The sequence below is a fragment of the Phragmites australis genome, chromosome 17, assembly GCF_958298935.1.
Source record: "Phragmites australis chromosome 17, lpPhrAust1.1, whole genome shotgun sequence".
Taxonomy (NCBI): Eukaryota; Viridiplantae; Streptophyta; class Magnoliopsida; order Poales; family Poaceae; genus Phragmites; species Phragmites australis.
Window position 1 is genome coordinate 27,534,539 of NC_084937.1, and position 16,376 is coordinate 27,550,914.

The 16,376-nt window shown below is 45.3% G+C and overlaps 1 protein-coding gene across 1 annotated transcript; it reads left to right on the forward strand.

The window, feature by feature from the left end:
• The first annotated feature begins 11,665 nt into the window (after nucleotides 1-11,665).
• On the forward strand, nucleotides 11,666-13,545 carry LOC133896696 (GDSL esterase/lipase EXL3-like). Its single transcript, XM_062337289.1, has 5 exons — nucleotides 11,666-12,085; nucleotides 12,188-12,318; nucleotides 12,429-12,662; nucleotides 12,836-13,091; nucleotides 13,166-13,545. The coding sequence occupies exons 1-5, from the start codon at nucleotides 11,770-11,772 to the stop codon at nucleotides 13,357-13,359; spliced, it is 1,131 nt and encodes a 376-aa protein (XP_062193273.1). The 5' UTR covers nucleotides 11,666-11,769; the 3' UTR covers nucleotides 13,360-13,545.
• The last annotated feature ends 2,831 nt before the right edge of the window (nucleotides 13,546-16,376 follow it).

Here is a 16,376-nt window from a genome sequence, read left to right on the forward strand (position 1 = left end):
CAAATCGTGACGGCTTGCATCATCATGTATAATATGATAATTGAAGATAAGCAGGAAGACTTCGATTATGATCATGAGCCAGAAGAGTTCTATTACGATCACGAGGGAGAAATGGTGATAATTGAAGATGAGTACACCCCTGAGTTGTCTCGGTTTATAGAGTTTATTAAAAGCAATTATCATATTGAGGACCGACAAACTCACTCTCAGTTTCAAGATGATCTACTATAGTATATATGGCAACTGTATGTATAGTTATAGTTCTTATAGTGTAAATAGTTATAGTTCTTATAGTGTAAATATTTATAATAATATAGTCGGAACTTATCAAGTAGTGTTTTCATTATAGAAGGGTGTAGTGTTTTCAAATTATGTATGATGATGTATATAGTTCTTTCTGAATTAATGTACCATGTTCTTTTGATATAACTTATAGTTCACAAAACAAATAGCTCATACAACAAATGACAATATGGTTTGGTATGTCATAAGATCATAAGATAAACATCTTTATAGTTTGCAAATACAATTGTCATGTGTGATTTCAAGAGACAGCTAAAACTATTGTAGTCAGAACCTGGAGTTACAAATACAATAACACATATCAACTAAGTCGTGCTGTGGAATACCGCTAAGAACAAGTTCATGTGTCCTTGCTATGTATCTTAGTACAACAACCAGAGAATATGCTTGTTGTCACATACAAATCCATTTATTTCCTCTGACTGAATGACATGCGTTGCTGAACTAATTTCATGTTTGGCTACTAAGATGAACTAATCTGTATTGCCATCCAACTTATGCAACAAAAATGCACAAAGTTTGTCTTCCTCGGATCATCAGAAGCAAAGTGGATACTTTACATGCTATTTCAAGATCAAAATCATCAGGAGATATCACTGGCTCAATGAAGATCAGCAGAAGAGAATTGGAGATCAACCACGAATCGACGATCATACAAACTCAGTACCAACACAAACAAATGAAGTCATCAAATCAATGATGCAAACAGGCTAAACATGATCTCTATGATCAAAGATAGAGACAATTCAACGATTTAGCACACCACTCAACACAAGTTGGGAACTCAAGTTATCTAAAATTCAGTAAACCACTCATCAGAAATTAAGGCTCTACAAAACACTCGAATGACAAGTAAACAAACATTGTGCAGCACATATTTGCTTAGAACATTCACCCAACATCCAGGTTATGTAATAAAATGTCAAAAAATTGCCTTCCAGAACCACATAGAATATATGAATCTACATTACATTAACTTGCTACTAATCACACAACATACTATACTCTCATAACTACATTTCACGAATATATTTTACTCGATGAAAATTGCGATATCCTTCCATCATCCACATCCCTCGTCTATACACCAACCTACCCACAAGAACCAGATGAAATGATAAAAATTTACCAGGCACGCAACAATGTAAAATTCCTTAGCTTGGGCATCATAGCAATCATCAGAACCAACCATGCTCTAGGCAGGCAGGCCTACGAAGAGTGGGCCACATCTTCCGACGGCGGCTTCCCTTCGGCCGTGTAGACGATCGCGCATGTGGCGCATACATCATCTGTGGGTACGACTGCACGGGGTGCGGGACGTCGTAGACACCGCCCATGTCGCCAGGTGCCTCGCTTCCTCGATGGTGGGTCGTCGGTCGCCCCAGCCGCCAATTCGATCGAACCCCGGGGAGGTCCGCCGCAGTTGTTGTGGCCGCTTCCTAGCCGAGATCTCGAGTAGGCCGCCGCTGGTGAGGTCGAGCCGAGGCGCCCATGGCGCTCCCCTGCCTCGGGTGGTTGCTGCTCCCCACCAGGAAGTCGATTTGGTTGGGGGCGAGCTCAATCTGAGGACCAGGAACTCGATTTGGGTAGACAAGAACTTAATCCGGCGACGATGAACCCGATCTGTGTAGGGCCGAGCTCAACCCGGTGTCGAGGAACTCGATTTCTATGGGGGCTTAGGCTCCAATTTTGGAATCTGGATGGTGGCGCGAGCGCACGGGAGGAGCGGCAGTTGGGGGATGGCATGAGGAGAGAGACACGCTAGATTTAGTGTGCTAGAGCCTGGCGATGGAGAGTGCGCTGTTTTAGCGGGGAATGATAGCGGTTCTACTAGAGGTCGTCTTTAGTCGAGCTAGTTAAAAACTAGATAGCGTATGTGATAGTATTTTTCTTATAGATGCTTTTAAGATTACAATCATATCAAATTAGGGGCAATAAATTACGTTTGACTTAGGCCAAGCTAAAAATTTGACTATGCCAAAATGGTAGAAGAAAATATGGAGTTTGGATTGCAGCTACGTCAAAATTGATTAAAACTCTATATATGACATAGGGTCTATATGCTGTTAAATTTATTTTTTTGTCAAAATATAGTCAAATGAAATCTTTTTTATAGATTTAATGGCAAGGAATATTTGGATGCAAACAGTTCACAAATTTGATACATGGTTTAAGATATATTTTCATTTTAAGATACTTAATCTCAAAATCTTGGATTACGTAAGACTACTGAAGTGCTGTGGCGTTAGCTCTGCCCATCATAAATTTCCATGGGCAGGACAAACTTCGGCCTTGAAGCAAACAGCGTCCAATTTTTACGGGCAGAACAAATTTCAGGTAAGGCTTCCGTAAACACGCCCTGAGTACAGGACGAAGTCGCCGCGCGCCGAGCACCCTGCCACGTTGCCCAACAGGTGTCGGGACGCTGACCAAATTTTATCTCGTGGCCGCCCTCCTGCTCCTCTCGGAGTCTCTCGAGTTCTTCTCCCTGTCCCTCCTTTCTCTCTACGTGCCTGGGTCTTCGCCGAGAAGTACAACACAGAGAGGAGCAGCAGCTCACTGCCTCCATTAGTTCGGCCGAGCAGCAAACACAGCACAGCTGCAGCCTTTTTCCCCACTTTGTTGCAGTCAGGAACGGCAGGAAGGTCCGCGTCAAGCTCCTGCGTTTTTCTCGCGCCGTCTGAGCTCGCGCGCCACCTTCTTCCCCGAGACCGGCAGCTACCTCATCGAGTTTGTGGTCGCTTCGTCCATCATCCGACCAGGCCAGCCGCTCGGTAAGCTCCCTCCTGCCACGGCGAGGCTCGCAGCTACCTTCTTTTTCTCCTTCCTGTGCCTTTTTCCTCTCTGTGCGCCGGCTACTGCCACCATGAACAGAACGCCGCCGTCGCTGCTCCTCACCGCCAGCCAAGCTCTGGCCATCGCCGACGGCTACAAGTGCCTCAAATAGAACCCCGGAGGCTCTCTGATACCTCTGCTGCCCTTAGTGAGCCGCGCCGCGCCGCCGTTCGTCGTCGGCAAGACCGCGCAGGCCGCTAGCGGCTAGCCATGGCTTTCCTGTGTGCAGTGCAGCCATGGCCATGGGTCAACAGGCTTGGCTCACTTTCATTTCTATGACTAGCTAACTGGTGATGAAAAAGGTTAGAGCCTTTAATATTCGGTGTATTTAAGGAAATGCGAAATCCTTTATTGATGAACTATCAAATGGGCTGAATCTTTTAAAATGTATAGAAAAATGATTATAGCTCCCAAAATTATGAAACCAGTCCGGTTAGCTTTGTATTGTCATACCCTACTTGTTAAAAATACTAGAAAACCATGAAAATACCCGCTGAAGTTCCTGTAATTAGTTAAATGTGCTTAAACTTCAATAATTCATATCTAAACCCTGACATGTCCAAAATTGGTGAAACCAGTTCCGTTAGTTTCTTATATTCTGGACTAACTGGGAAAATACTTACTCTCATGATAATGTTGTTTATCATGCCTTTGGATTTTTATTATCCATTCAAAGCTCGTTTAAATTCGAAAATTCATAAAGAAATAAATAAGAATATAAATTAAATAATTCTTGATGCAATGCACTTGTAACATGTTGCACTACATCTCCATAAAATGTCATGTCATTTGGAGCATTTCTCAGGGCATTGCATCATGTTAAATACAACCCATCTTTCGTTCTTTTAGTGAACCACGAACTGGAAAGTGATGAGGGGATTATCGAGGTTGAGCCAGAGCTCGAGATTGATTGTGAAGCATCTGATTATCAAGATTTTGGAAACTTTGGTGTAGAGCGAGTGGCGATGGTTTCTCATCACGGTTAAGGCAAGTGCATGATGAATCTATTAGTGTGTGTTATATGGTTTGGCCTTCTCTTTATTTTGCTATTGATTCCTTCATGATTAATGTGTTCGTATCATTTTATAATTTAAGTTTTGATGTGATGTTTCATGTTCCAGATTCCTGTTTCCGTGATGAAGCTTTCATATGGTTCATGTTCCATGGAGTGTTCCAATCCATAAATCTGACGCTAATACTTATTGTGCGATGGCATGATTTGTTGTTGTTGGATGCACTTTCTTAATAATTTCAATTATATGTATTCAATATTCGTATTTTCAAGTTCTTATTGGTTGAATTGTCACGAACACTTTCTATCTAAAGATTTAAGTTTCAAGTGGCTCATTTACAATTCATTCAAGTGACAGTGATACCGGAGGTGCAATTTGACTATTATGTTCAAGATCCTATGAGTGAGTGCTACCCCACTTACTCGGTTTTACGGGTAAATGCAAGGATATATTCACGTCTGTCTTTCTCAGACGGAAATTACTGTCTCATCGTTGTTTTCAAGAAAAAGAAAATCTTTGTTATTTCTCGTTGTTCATTTATTTCAATGTTATATGTTCTTTCAGGTTTTAAACTGAATTTGCTTAGTATTTTTACTCACTATTGTGTTTTATTTGGTTTTTAGGTGTCAAATAGCTATGGCATGCAGGGAAGGGTTAGCATCACGTCAGCACATTTACACCAACATTTGGTCCTTTCAGTAATGTCATAAAGTGGTAGTTACCAACTTGGACCGTTAAGCGGCTTGCGGGTGCGTTGGTCAAATTTACCAGGTCCCATCTTTGGTTGTGAGGCTTTCTTTTTGCTTGTATAATGCCTGTGGAATTTTATGGGTTTTGATTGTCCAGGCAAGAGGTAGTTTCAGTGGAGATTCTTCCAAAAAATTTGAAAGTTCCATATTTAGTGGGATTTAGGTGTTAGGTAGTGATTTCCGGGTATGTGGATACCCAGGGCGTTACATAGCCGATTCGAAGAACAACGTGATTGCTTTTTGCTGAACTTCATGAGCCATTGTATTGTACTATTTATCTTTTTACCTGATTTCATTATGTTCCTCTAGTAGAGTGGTGAGCCATTGTACTATTATTTGCACAAATTGTTCCTTTTCTTAGCAAATAGTGATAACTGAGAATGATCTTTGTATAAGTGATATGACAAGGGAGGGGTTTTTTTTTAACCATATATGACAAGGGACTTACAGAGTGTTGTGAACTTGTAACTTTGCGCTTGGGATGCATGTTACAGTTTTTTTTTTTTAATCCTGGAAGTATCATGTAACCTTCCATGTTCAAGCATTAGTTTACATCTTCTTTTCTACATTTCCAAGCTCATCGTTCATGTTGTAAAGTAGAAATAAACTCTTTAAGTATAATAGAACAACCTGGCAGCAGAAGTCTTTCTCCTTTTGTAATCTAGCAATGTCGTGATCGTGTTTCATTCAGTTGTGATCTTTCTAGCTGTCATGAGAGGCAGGACAAGTTAGATTAACATGATTGTTTTTCTTTTTGTAGCTTTTTGCAAAGAAGTTTACATCATGCAGAGTTTCTATTGATGCATCAAAACTCAAAAGAGTTTTGAGTTTTATTGGTCAGTGTGCTGCTGTTACTCTGTTATTATGTATTCTATAATAGTACTACATTACTGCATAATCTCTAACAATCTAAACTCTGTCGCATTCCCGGCTTGTGAGCTACTCCATGTCATCATTTTTTTCTATGGTCCGTCAGATACAAAATAAACGGTCAGGTTATCACCTGCCCTGGCTCTGACACGTTCTCTAGATTTCTCTCTCTCTCTCAGGGCCTGCCTCCTCTTCGTCGCCTATCTACACCGCAGGACGACGTTGGTCGCAGGGATAACACGCGACACCTGCGCGCTCGCTGTGGGACAGGGACAAAATAAGGCAGCACACGGATGTGGCACAGACCTCGTGCGGCGGAGCACGCAGGCGATTTACATGCACATGCCGGAGGAAAAAAAGAAGAAGCACCAGTACTCTCGCATCCCCTTCGACGTTGTCGCCACATCCATGTCAATCCGGTGACCACGCTAGAGAAGTTCACCGCCGTGTAGGAGCTTGCCCCGTGCTGGTAGCACTCAACCCCGTCGCGCCGTGGAGGAGGTGGCCCCTGCACTGCTGGCACTTTATGTCGTCGCGCCATAGAGGAGGTTGCCCCCGCGCTGGTAGCGCTCGATCCCGTGGAGGATCTCGCTACCTTGGAGGAGGTCGCCCCCACTGCTCATGACCATCATGTCCCCTCCGTGGCCCGACCACTCCCACTGCCGACAATCCAACTCAACGGATCGACGCACGTACAGATAGCGGTGATGCCACCCCTCCTCCCGGCCACTCTTCAGACACTAAAGGCACGGTGGCACAACTGTACGCGAGCACGACAGAAAACAGTCGGCGTGAGAAGGCGGATGGAGGTTTTAAGACAAGTCATCCACGAGCGGCGCCCGATCATGTAGAGGATAGCCTCGTGGAGGGTCTCCTCACATCTGGGTGGGTTGAGCGCTGGCGACGACGTCGACGCCTCAATAAGAAGCTGGTAGATCTGAGGAGGGCGACCCCCACGGTGGCGGCAGGCGGAGGATCACCTCCCACATAAGATGTTGCCTATATCTGGCCGATGCCCTCACCACCCTCCTTCCCACCGACGAGGGCGATGCCGTCGCCATCTTCTGCTATCGGGACAACACTGCCTTCCCGTCCATCACGCTGACGCATGTTCCCGGAACGGCGTTCGCGGTGCTCAGCCTCCCCTCCAACATGATCCATCGCACTGTGTACGTTGCTGGCGGCCACGACACTCAACTTAGCAAAATGGACTCGCAGGCAGAGTGACGACGGTTACCACCTATGGCAGCACGCTGCTGCGGTGACTACAAGCTTGCGATAGTTGGCTCAGAGGCAATGACAGTGGGCCGAAAGGAGGGGGCACAACCCTAACCCAAACCACCTTCGCCCTCTCGCCTTTATATGGGGCTCCCCTCTCAACCTGGGGATGGACCAAAAAGGCCACCTCGGCCAAAGCCCAGGTTGTCTCAACCTTAGGCGCCACCTGCTTGCGCGGATCATCTGAAAGGCCTAAAAGGCCGTAGCCCAAGTCCCATAACCGTCGAGTGCTTTTATTGGCCGAACCCTGCCAGAGCCACCTGGGCCTCAAAGGCTGAATACGCCTTGGCCCAAGATGCCTAAACCCAGTGACCGAAACTGGACCCCACCTGGGCCAAAAGGCCAGCCAGGCCTCAGCCAGCAAAATTGCAACATGCCTCCAACATTTTTTTACAAAAAAACCCTTTGTGTTTTTATAAAATGGCAAAACAGTCATAAGAAAATTAATACAACATTCTTCTATTATCTCACATTTCAACACTCGGCTTTTCTCTAAATTATGTTACTCATGATTTATTCAAAATACTTAATTATATGCCAGATATCTCTACTGATTTGCATTGTAATTACAAATTCATTTGTTATTTCATCTATTGTATACACCTGATGCCTAAAACATGTATATATAAGTGCCAAAGAAGCAAAGATACCAGCTCCTCAGATTTTAACCAACTCTTCGGACTTGACCAGCCCCTCGGACTTGACCGGATCTTCGGTCTTGACCAGCTCCTCGGACTTGACCAGCTCCTCAGAATAGACCAATTGCCTGGTTCAACCACGTGGTCAGAGATCACCTGGTCAGAGATCAACGTGGTCGAAGATCACCTGATCGGGAATAACTTTAGCTAGAGACCACCTTAGTTAGAGAACACCTTAGCCAAAGACCACTTGGACGGAGACATGGTCAGAGGCCATCTAGACGGAGGCCACCTGATCGGAGACCACCTGGCCGGAGACATGGTCGGAAGCCATCTAGACGAAGACCACTTGATCAGAAACCACCTAAATGGAGACTACCCAACCGAAGACCTAGTCGGAAACCACCTAGATACCTTTGACAAGCTTTGAGCTCCATTGTTGTACCTTGTCATCATCCGTAGTTACCCCTCAATCTCATATAGCATTTATTGATCAGAGCACTCTGCCTTCTGATTCAAAACCGAATAGTAATTGAATCAATAGCAGCCTTAAATTCTTATTGTTAAGGTAATCAACACTGCAATGACGATCATAGATTTCAAATCCTATCATCAACACATGCCCCTTGTTTGTCGGTAAAGCTTGAGTGCCAAAAAATAAACCTAACTCTCAAGCATGACTACAAGCCCAAGATGATTACTACTCAAACATCGGCTCTTATTCCCTCGGGCGACCAAAACAATTCATATTTCTAGTTTAGATATCCCTTTGAGCATACTAATATAACCAAAATAAAAATTTCTAACAAATGTTTCAGCTTTTAATACACAATAACAATGTTCTAGATGCGATAGTAACAACCTATCACATACCTTCCCTTTTGGATGATATCCAACTAGAATATGAAGACTGATAACGGCATACAAGGACCATACCCAGTCCATAATGGATATTCAAACATATATGGATAAGGAATCAATGGCATCTGCATTGGCAGAATAGATGATAAAAAGTGATGATATGTGTTGGCGTATAGAATAAGAGGGTCCCCTGTCAGGGAGAGTCCACACAAGGGAGTGCTAGCTGGCGTAGATATTTTTTTCAAAGAGCGTGGCCCTATCTCGCGACCAGGCAAGGCTCTCGTGACCAGCCCTTGGTTGTGGAGGTAAGCCCTATGACCAGCCTCACTGATCGCAGGGTAGATATTTTATCTTAACCTATCAAGTCACATTAAATGCTATTTACTTAAGTGTTTTTCTTCCTCTGACACCCCCTCCAGCGAACGAAGTCTTGGCTGACGCAGATGGACAGTGTCCCATCCTGTAGCTTTTACAGGCAGGCGTGGCGCCACACGGCAGATGGGATGGCGCCGCATGCAGGCATGCGGCGTGGGGCAAAGAGATAGGGCAGGCCGATCGACTAGTGCAGGGTCTGCATACCTACCATAGCTAGGGGTAGTTGGTTTCGTCAGGGTTAGATCGGTCACATTGTTGGCACGATCTGTTTATATGTACACTATTGCAGCTATATAAATAGAGAAGGATCGGGCTTGTAAGGAGGGAGAAACACATCTGTAAATGGTTTTATACTATCCATAAAAGAATACACATAGCGTAGGGTTGTTATCCTACGGGAGACATGAAACTAGATAACCCTGGTGTTCTTGAGTTCATACACACTCACACCGAACACATCGATCACACACCCATTGTTCGGTATACCCCAGAAGTATTGTTAGAGATCAACTCTTGGTAGTTAGCGCACTAGTTAAGGGGCGCGTTTTCGTGTTTTGGTAAGTGCTAATAACTTGATTGGGCTACCCATGGCTAGATCCACGGCAACCTGCTGAGTCCCTCTCTGAGGACTCCGATCGCCGTGAGGTGTTCGTTATGGGGTATGACCTAGATGAGCCCGGTATGCTCTAAGCATAGGACATCGAATCGGAGTTTGAAGGCTCTGAGACTCAACGTGAAGTTTGCATGGCTGACCATGCAGTAGGAGGCAGTGGAAGCCCTCATGCTCTGGGTATTGTCAATGAGCCCTAGGCCTTGCGCCTAAAGGGAAACTAGCTCAACACCGAACAGGGAGGTGCTCGGGTACAGCCCCATCAACTACAGTGCCATCCAAAAGAACTCCCACATAGGGCGCATTCTGTGGCAGCGTCATCACCTAAGCCGTCACACCATGTGGGCACTGGGGGCTCCCTTCCTCACGATATGTCGCCGCTCTACGCTCAGTAGCTTGACTACGAGGCCATGACAATAGCACAGAATTATAGCATCATGCTATGTACATATTTACTCTATAAACAAATTGTTGAATGTGTATTATTTCTTTTACTACACACTTTATGGTCTGCAAATAAATGCAACTAGTTATTATTTTTAATTAATAACTAGTTATTATTTTTAATTAATAGTAACTAGATTTATAATTGATATAAATTATGAAGGATAAATTATTTTTTTCTCACAACTACATAAAACATTGATGAGTTGATGGGATAATACAGATAATATTTCATTAAATTGATTGACTAATACATGTAATGATTGAATAATTAAAATTCCTTCCTCTGCTCTGTTGCATGAAACTGGTCATTAGTGATGGGTTGAAACTTGATCCGTTACTAATGACTCTCTAGGACGACCCGTCACTGATGAGTTATTCATTGATGATAGATAACAAATTGACCTGTCACTTATGACTTGCCCAGGATGACCCGTCACAACTTGATCCTCACTTATATCTGACCTGAGATAACCCGTCACTTATTTCGTATCTCATTTGTCTGTTTTTCACGTCGTGACAAAACTTATAATAAGAGGTAAGTTCACTAAAAGATCATCATAACCAACTCAGCTCGTACAATCCATCCAAATAAACAGAAAATTGACTCATTCTATTCACTTTAATCTCACCAACCAAACAAAAAGTTGGCTCATCTTATCCATCCATACAACTAAACAGAAAATTGGATTATTCCAGCCTAAAAAAAAAGATAACCTTACCCCATTCAACCTTGCCCTCGAGCCTAATACACTCTAAATCTAACCGTCCGGTATTATCCTGCCATTATTTGGTTGCTGGACTGCATCCTCGGATGTGTTGCATGCCAAATGATGCATTGTAGCATCGCAAAAATCCACATGAATGTTTAAGTCAGCATGCATTGAAGTAGTTGTGTTTCAACATAAACACCTGTGGAAATGAAACCATTATCATCTCGGGTTCATGGTTCAGCCAATTGTCCAACTGTTGCTTACTTGCATTTTTAAGGCTCGTGTTTGCCTTTTGGCTGAGATAGATTCATTTATCGGCTTCGGTCGTACTCCATTTTCCTATTCCGGGTGCTGGAATATGACGATGTTTCTTGGCAGGACTGGCGCAGATACAGAAGGCTTGGCACATCTGACCCGTGACTTGAACATGATTGATTGTGTTTGTAGTACTCTGCAAAGCAGATTGGAGCAAATGGCCTCCAACCTTCCATGTGCTCCCCTCCTATTATTGGAGCATGCCACAGATTGTGTCAAACCGTGCCGGTTCGTCAGACCAATCAGGCATCGGTTCTTCTCAGTCGGCCTCTGTATGTCTTGTGTACCTGTGTAGTTTGCTCTGGTGCTGCTTCATCTCGTTTTCACGGGTCATTTGCTAAGCTACATGTATTACCCTATTCGTTCGTTCTTTGTTCAGCTGAACCTTCAGAACGATGCCGCATGTTTGAACTGATTCTTTCTTTCTTGTATAGCTGAACCTTCAGAATGATGCTTGTACATGCGAACTGCATCTTCATAGGAACTATGGCGCATGTAATCTGAATAATACATTTCTGTTTTGTCCAGAAACGGTATGGTCCCATGGGCAGGTTGTCCAAATGTTATGCACTTCGTCACGGACGTTTTTGCTGTCCCAGATCGACGCACATGATTTGGAATGATTGGTGGCTAGATGATCTGGAACGATTGGTGTCTGGAGTTCATCAAACGGCTATTACCGATGAGGAGATAGAACCTCCCTTGCTCTGTTGCCGACGCCCACTTGTGTATCTTGCGAGCTTGTCATGCGCCGAAAGGCATCTTATGCCAACCGATCTCAGCGGCGCGAATGGAAGCCAGAGAAAGCAACAAACTGCGGTAGTTACAGTACAGCTCATGGAGCATGGAAGCGCCACATTGTTGCTGCTGCTCGTGCTCGCCGTGTCGTCATGGCAGGTCGGCGGCGGCAGGCCGCGGGTGCCGGCCATCCTGGTGTTCGGCGACTCCATCGTCGACACGGGAAACAACAACGCCGTCCTCACGCTCACCAAGTCTGACTTCAGGCCCTACGGGAAGGACCTCAACGGCGGCGTCCCCACCGGCCGCTTCTCCAACGGCCGGATTCCCCCGGACTTCTTAGGTTCGTGTGTACTGCCCACTCCAACTCAAGCATGCGGCTAACGAACAATCAATAGAGGAACGGCTGTAATTCACAATCTTGCCATGACTGCACGCTTGGCAGCTTCACGGCTCGGCTTGAAAGACCTGGTTCCGGCGTACCTTGGCACTGACCTCACCGACGACGACCTCCTCACCGGCGTCAGCTTCGCTTCAGGGGGCACCGGGTACGACCCCCTCACTTCCACTCTCGTGGTAAACAACCAAACAACCCACTCATCTCCCGCTCTAACATCATATCACCTCATGTCACGCACCATGATATCGAGATGCTCAAGTGCTGTGCCATGCGTTCCTCGTTTCAGGCTGTCCTGCCGATGCAGGAGGAGCTCAACATGTTTGCCGAGTACAAGGAGAAGCTCGCAGGGGTCGTCGGAGATGAGGCCGCCGCAAGGATCATAGCCGAGAGCCTGTTCCTTGTCTGCGCCGGGACCGACGACATTGCCAATAACTACTACCTCGCTCCTGTCAGACAACTGCAGTACGACATCTCGGCTTACGTAGACTTCCTAGTCCAACAGGCTTCCGATTTCATGAAGGTGAATTTTTTCCCCGCTCACATTCTCATTCGATTCAATCGTTCGAGGTACCGACTTCGTTGATCGATTTGCATTTCTCGTATCCGCTCACTGTAAATACTGAAGATTTCAGGCTATCGAAACAACGCTACCTTCTTGTTTGGTCATGCGTGTTGTTGTTGTTGGCGCTGCAGCAATTGTACCAGCAAGGGGCCAGGAGGATTGCAATCCTGGGGCTGCCGCCGATCGGATGCGTGCCGTCGCAGCGAACCGTCGCAGGTGGCCTCGCCAGGAGCTGCGACCCGGCTCGCAACCGCGCGGCGCAGCAGTTCAACTCCAAGCTGAAGGAGGAGATCAGGCGGCTTCAGAAGGAGCTGCAGTGCCAGAGAATAGGCTACGTCGACATCTACGACGTCTTGCAGGACATGATCACCGACCCCTGCAAATACGGTGCCGCGAACTTCTCACGTCTCTTGGCTGCCATTGCGTACTGATGATGCTCATGGAATGCAATGTGTTTGCAGGGTTTGACGTTTCCTCGAGAGGATGCTGCGGCACCGGAGATTTCGAGGTGTCCCTTCTGTGCAACCAGGTGACGGCGACGACATGCCCGGATGACCGGAAATATGTCTTTTGGGACAGCTTCCATCCTACTGAGAGAGCTTATGAAATTATGGTGGACTATCTGTACCCAAGATACGTAGAGAAGCTACTGTGACTATGAAGGTTTCTGCTTATGATGGCATCTCTTGCTGATTTCTTGTCCCAGTTCGTTAATTGCATTGGCTCTGAAATTTCGTTTCAACTACTGCTATCTCTTCAGCTGTTATGTCTGTATGATTATGAAGTGTCAAAAGAGAAAAAGAAATTTGTTTGTGTCAGTAAAAGTACGTTACAAACTGTATGTCTGTATCCATCGTTTGAAAATACAGAGCACCAAATCAAACAGGTCTTGTTTGGTTAAGAGCACGCGTGGCGGTAGCGGCAGATGACAAAGCCGGCTGACACGACGGAGATGCAGAGCAGTGTCACGGCCCGTTTCCAAAAGAATAATTAGGTAAATTTTACACGTGTGTCAGGATCAATTTTATCATATATACGATAATAATATAAATGATATATTGTTCTATATCGAAGAAAACAACTTTATTGAAATAAATACCAGAGTTTTTAAATAGCAGCGGAAGAATAAGAGGGAACTCCAACGAAAGTTTCAGGGCATACCACAGGCAATCGATTAAGGGCAACGCGACCTAGGATTTTCTGTCTTCCTTATAGTCTTCAGCTTCATTGATCTTCGTGTAGCCTTCTCTAACTGAGTAGCATTTATTATTGAAGATAGCAAGTGTGAATACATATCGTACTTCGCAAATGTGGGAGAGCATGACATGAGGGATTAAGACAAAAACGACTTGACTTAGGTTTACTGCAACTAAGCCATAACAACCTAAGACTCAAAGAAGATCTAGCAGTCCTATTTACTATATGTGACGACACTGACTCCACAAGAACAGCTCATCGAATTCCATTCGACTACCAAACTCACCAGATATTCCATACCTAGCTACCAACTCATCAGGTTACCACCTCCCGACTACCTAAAACCAATCATCCAAGATCCCCACTAATCATGAAGAATTCCAAGCCCACTCTTTACCGTGAGCACGGTTGATCGATCATTTTTATACTCTGTAGAATCTGCATACCCACAAGTCATAATTTCATCACCCGCATTACCAGGTGACAGCCTCCATGTTACCGTACCGATCAAACACTTACACACTTCCAATGTGTGCGCCGGGAGATCACTACAAGACCGTTACAAAACTCTCGCTGAACTGTAAGCACCCACTGGGGTTTCACCGCTAACAGTTATTCCACCACTACTGAAGCTTCCTTTTGTGTCACTCAACCGTCCAATGGTGCCCATAGAACCGAATGAGTGGCTAATTAATTGGCTAGATTGTACCCATAATGGCCTCGTGGTTGTGTTGTTATGCCGGGTTACATGTCCATGAACCGTTACTTAGGATCTCAAGCAGGTACTCGCATGTCACCCAATGCGTACACAACAACCATACTGATCAAACAACATGCCTAGATCCCTATGTTCCATGTTGGTAAAAAAATTACCAAACATGTTCATGTTGCATAGACCATTAATCAAATTAACATTTATCTCACCTGACTTGACAGCACAACTAAGTATTTCTACCCTTGATACCTAACTACAACACATGCGACAAGGATAATCATGAAAAGTACTAATAAACCATAAACATGGGATTCATATTGACAAAACATGCAATTAGAAAGTAAAAGACACACTATTCGACATCAGGTTCAACGTGATCAAAGACACTTGCCTTATCCGAAGTACTGCTCAATGTCTCCAAAGTCTTGATCTTGTAGATCATGGATTCTTCTAGACACATCGTACTCTACTCGTGGAAATATAAAAATAAAAGCAAAAGTAAATAAATACAAAATAAGACCTAATTTGCAAATAAAAAGGGGAAGAACAATAGATTGGGGCTTTTCGACGAAGAAAGAACTGGATTTAACATGAAGACGACGGAAACTAAGGTCTTATCGGAGAAGAACGTACAAGGATGTCTAAGAATATTGATATATGATATCTTATATAAATTTATAAATATTATTTTAATATTGAATTTATATCCGATGTGCAACGATATGTGAGCTCTTACACATCGAAGTCATATTATATGCATCTAACTATTAAAATAATACTTAAAAATTATATAGTGCTACGCAACAAAAATTAATTATCGGACATGAAAGAGTACGAACCGCTGAAATATGATGAGTAAGATGAATATCTAGAGTGGTGTTTGAATTTGGATGAAATTCGAGAGAGAGAGAGAGAGAGAGAGAGAGAGAGAGAGAGAGAGAGAGAGAGAGAGAGAGTAGAGCAAGAGCTCGGCCGTGCTTTCCCTGGCGACGGTTGCCGGTGATTGGGAGCTCGGGAATGACGAGGAGGGGTGCTGGCGAGGTCACCATGCTGTGGTGAGACCGTGGGGCTGTGGCTCGACCGAAATCACAGCAAGGCGCGTGCTCGATGGAGGAAGGCGGTGGGAAGGCAGCTCGATTGACGGCGGTGGAGATGCGAGGCACGAGACCGATATGGGGCTGACTCCATGGCACCACGCCTATGTGACGGCGCCGCAGGTGGGCTTAGCTCTGTCGGAGATGGGGCAAGGTGCGAAGAGGCGGTGCAACGTCAAGATGTGGTCATCGATAAAGATGCTTAACTGGGAGACGGTTCCAGTGGCAGAGGTGCATCGGGAAGCACTGAGGGTGGCTCCTCATGGTCCTGTGGTGCCAGAGAGCCACTCGGGGAGGACGAAGGCGGCTTGTCGGCAGAGATCGAGCGTGGTGGCGCTTGGAGAGGGTCATGCTGATGAGGATGGCGAGCGATGGCGCACTGGAGGTGGAGGCGGGGCAAAAGACGGCAGATGGGTTGCAGAATTGAAGGGGGAAGGCTCGGTTGTGGCTTAAATGGAGAGGGAGGTAGCGGGTGACGTGGGCATGACGTGGAGGTCGTGCGTGGCGATAGTTGTGAGCGAGGTGGCAGGTGAAGGATGATGAGAGGGTACGGCATGGCACTGAGAGGAGGGGGTGACAGCTGCCAGTTGGGCCTCGGGCCGGTTGCGCCCAGCTTCGGAGAGCGCGCGGATAGGAAGCTGGGCTTCGGTCGGCTCGGCCCAAGCT

Coding starts and splice junctions, on each gene's coding strand:
- LOC133896696 (XM_062337289.1), top strand. CDS start 11,770: ATGCCAACCGATCTCAGCGGCGCGAATGGAAGCCAGAGAAAGCAACAA. Junction 12,663..12,835: donor AGGCTTCCGATTTCATGAAG/GTGAATTTTTTC, acceptor TTGGCGCTGCAG/CAATTGTACCAGCAAGGGGC. Junction 13,092..13,165: donor CACCGACCCCTGCAAATACG/GTGCCGCGAACT, acceptor ATGTGTTTGCAG/GGTTTGACGTTTCCTCGAGA.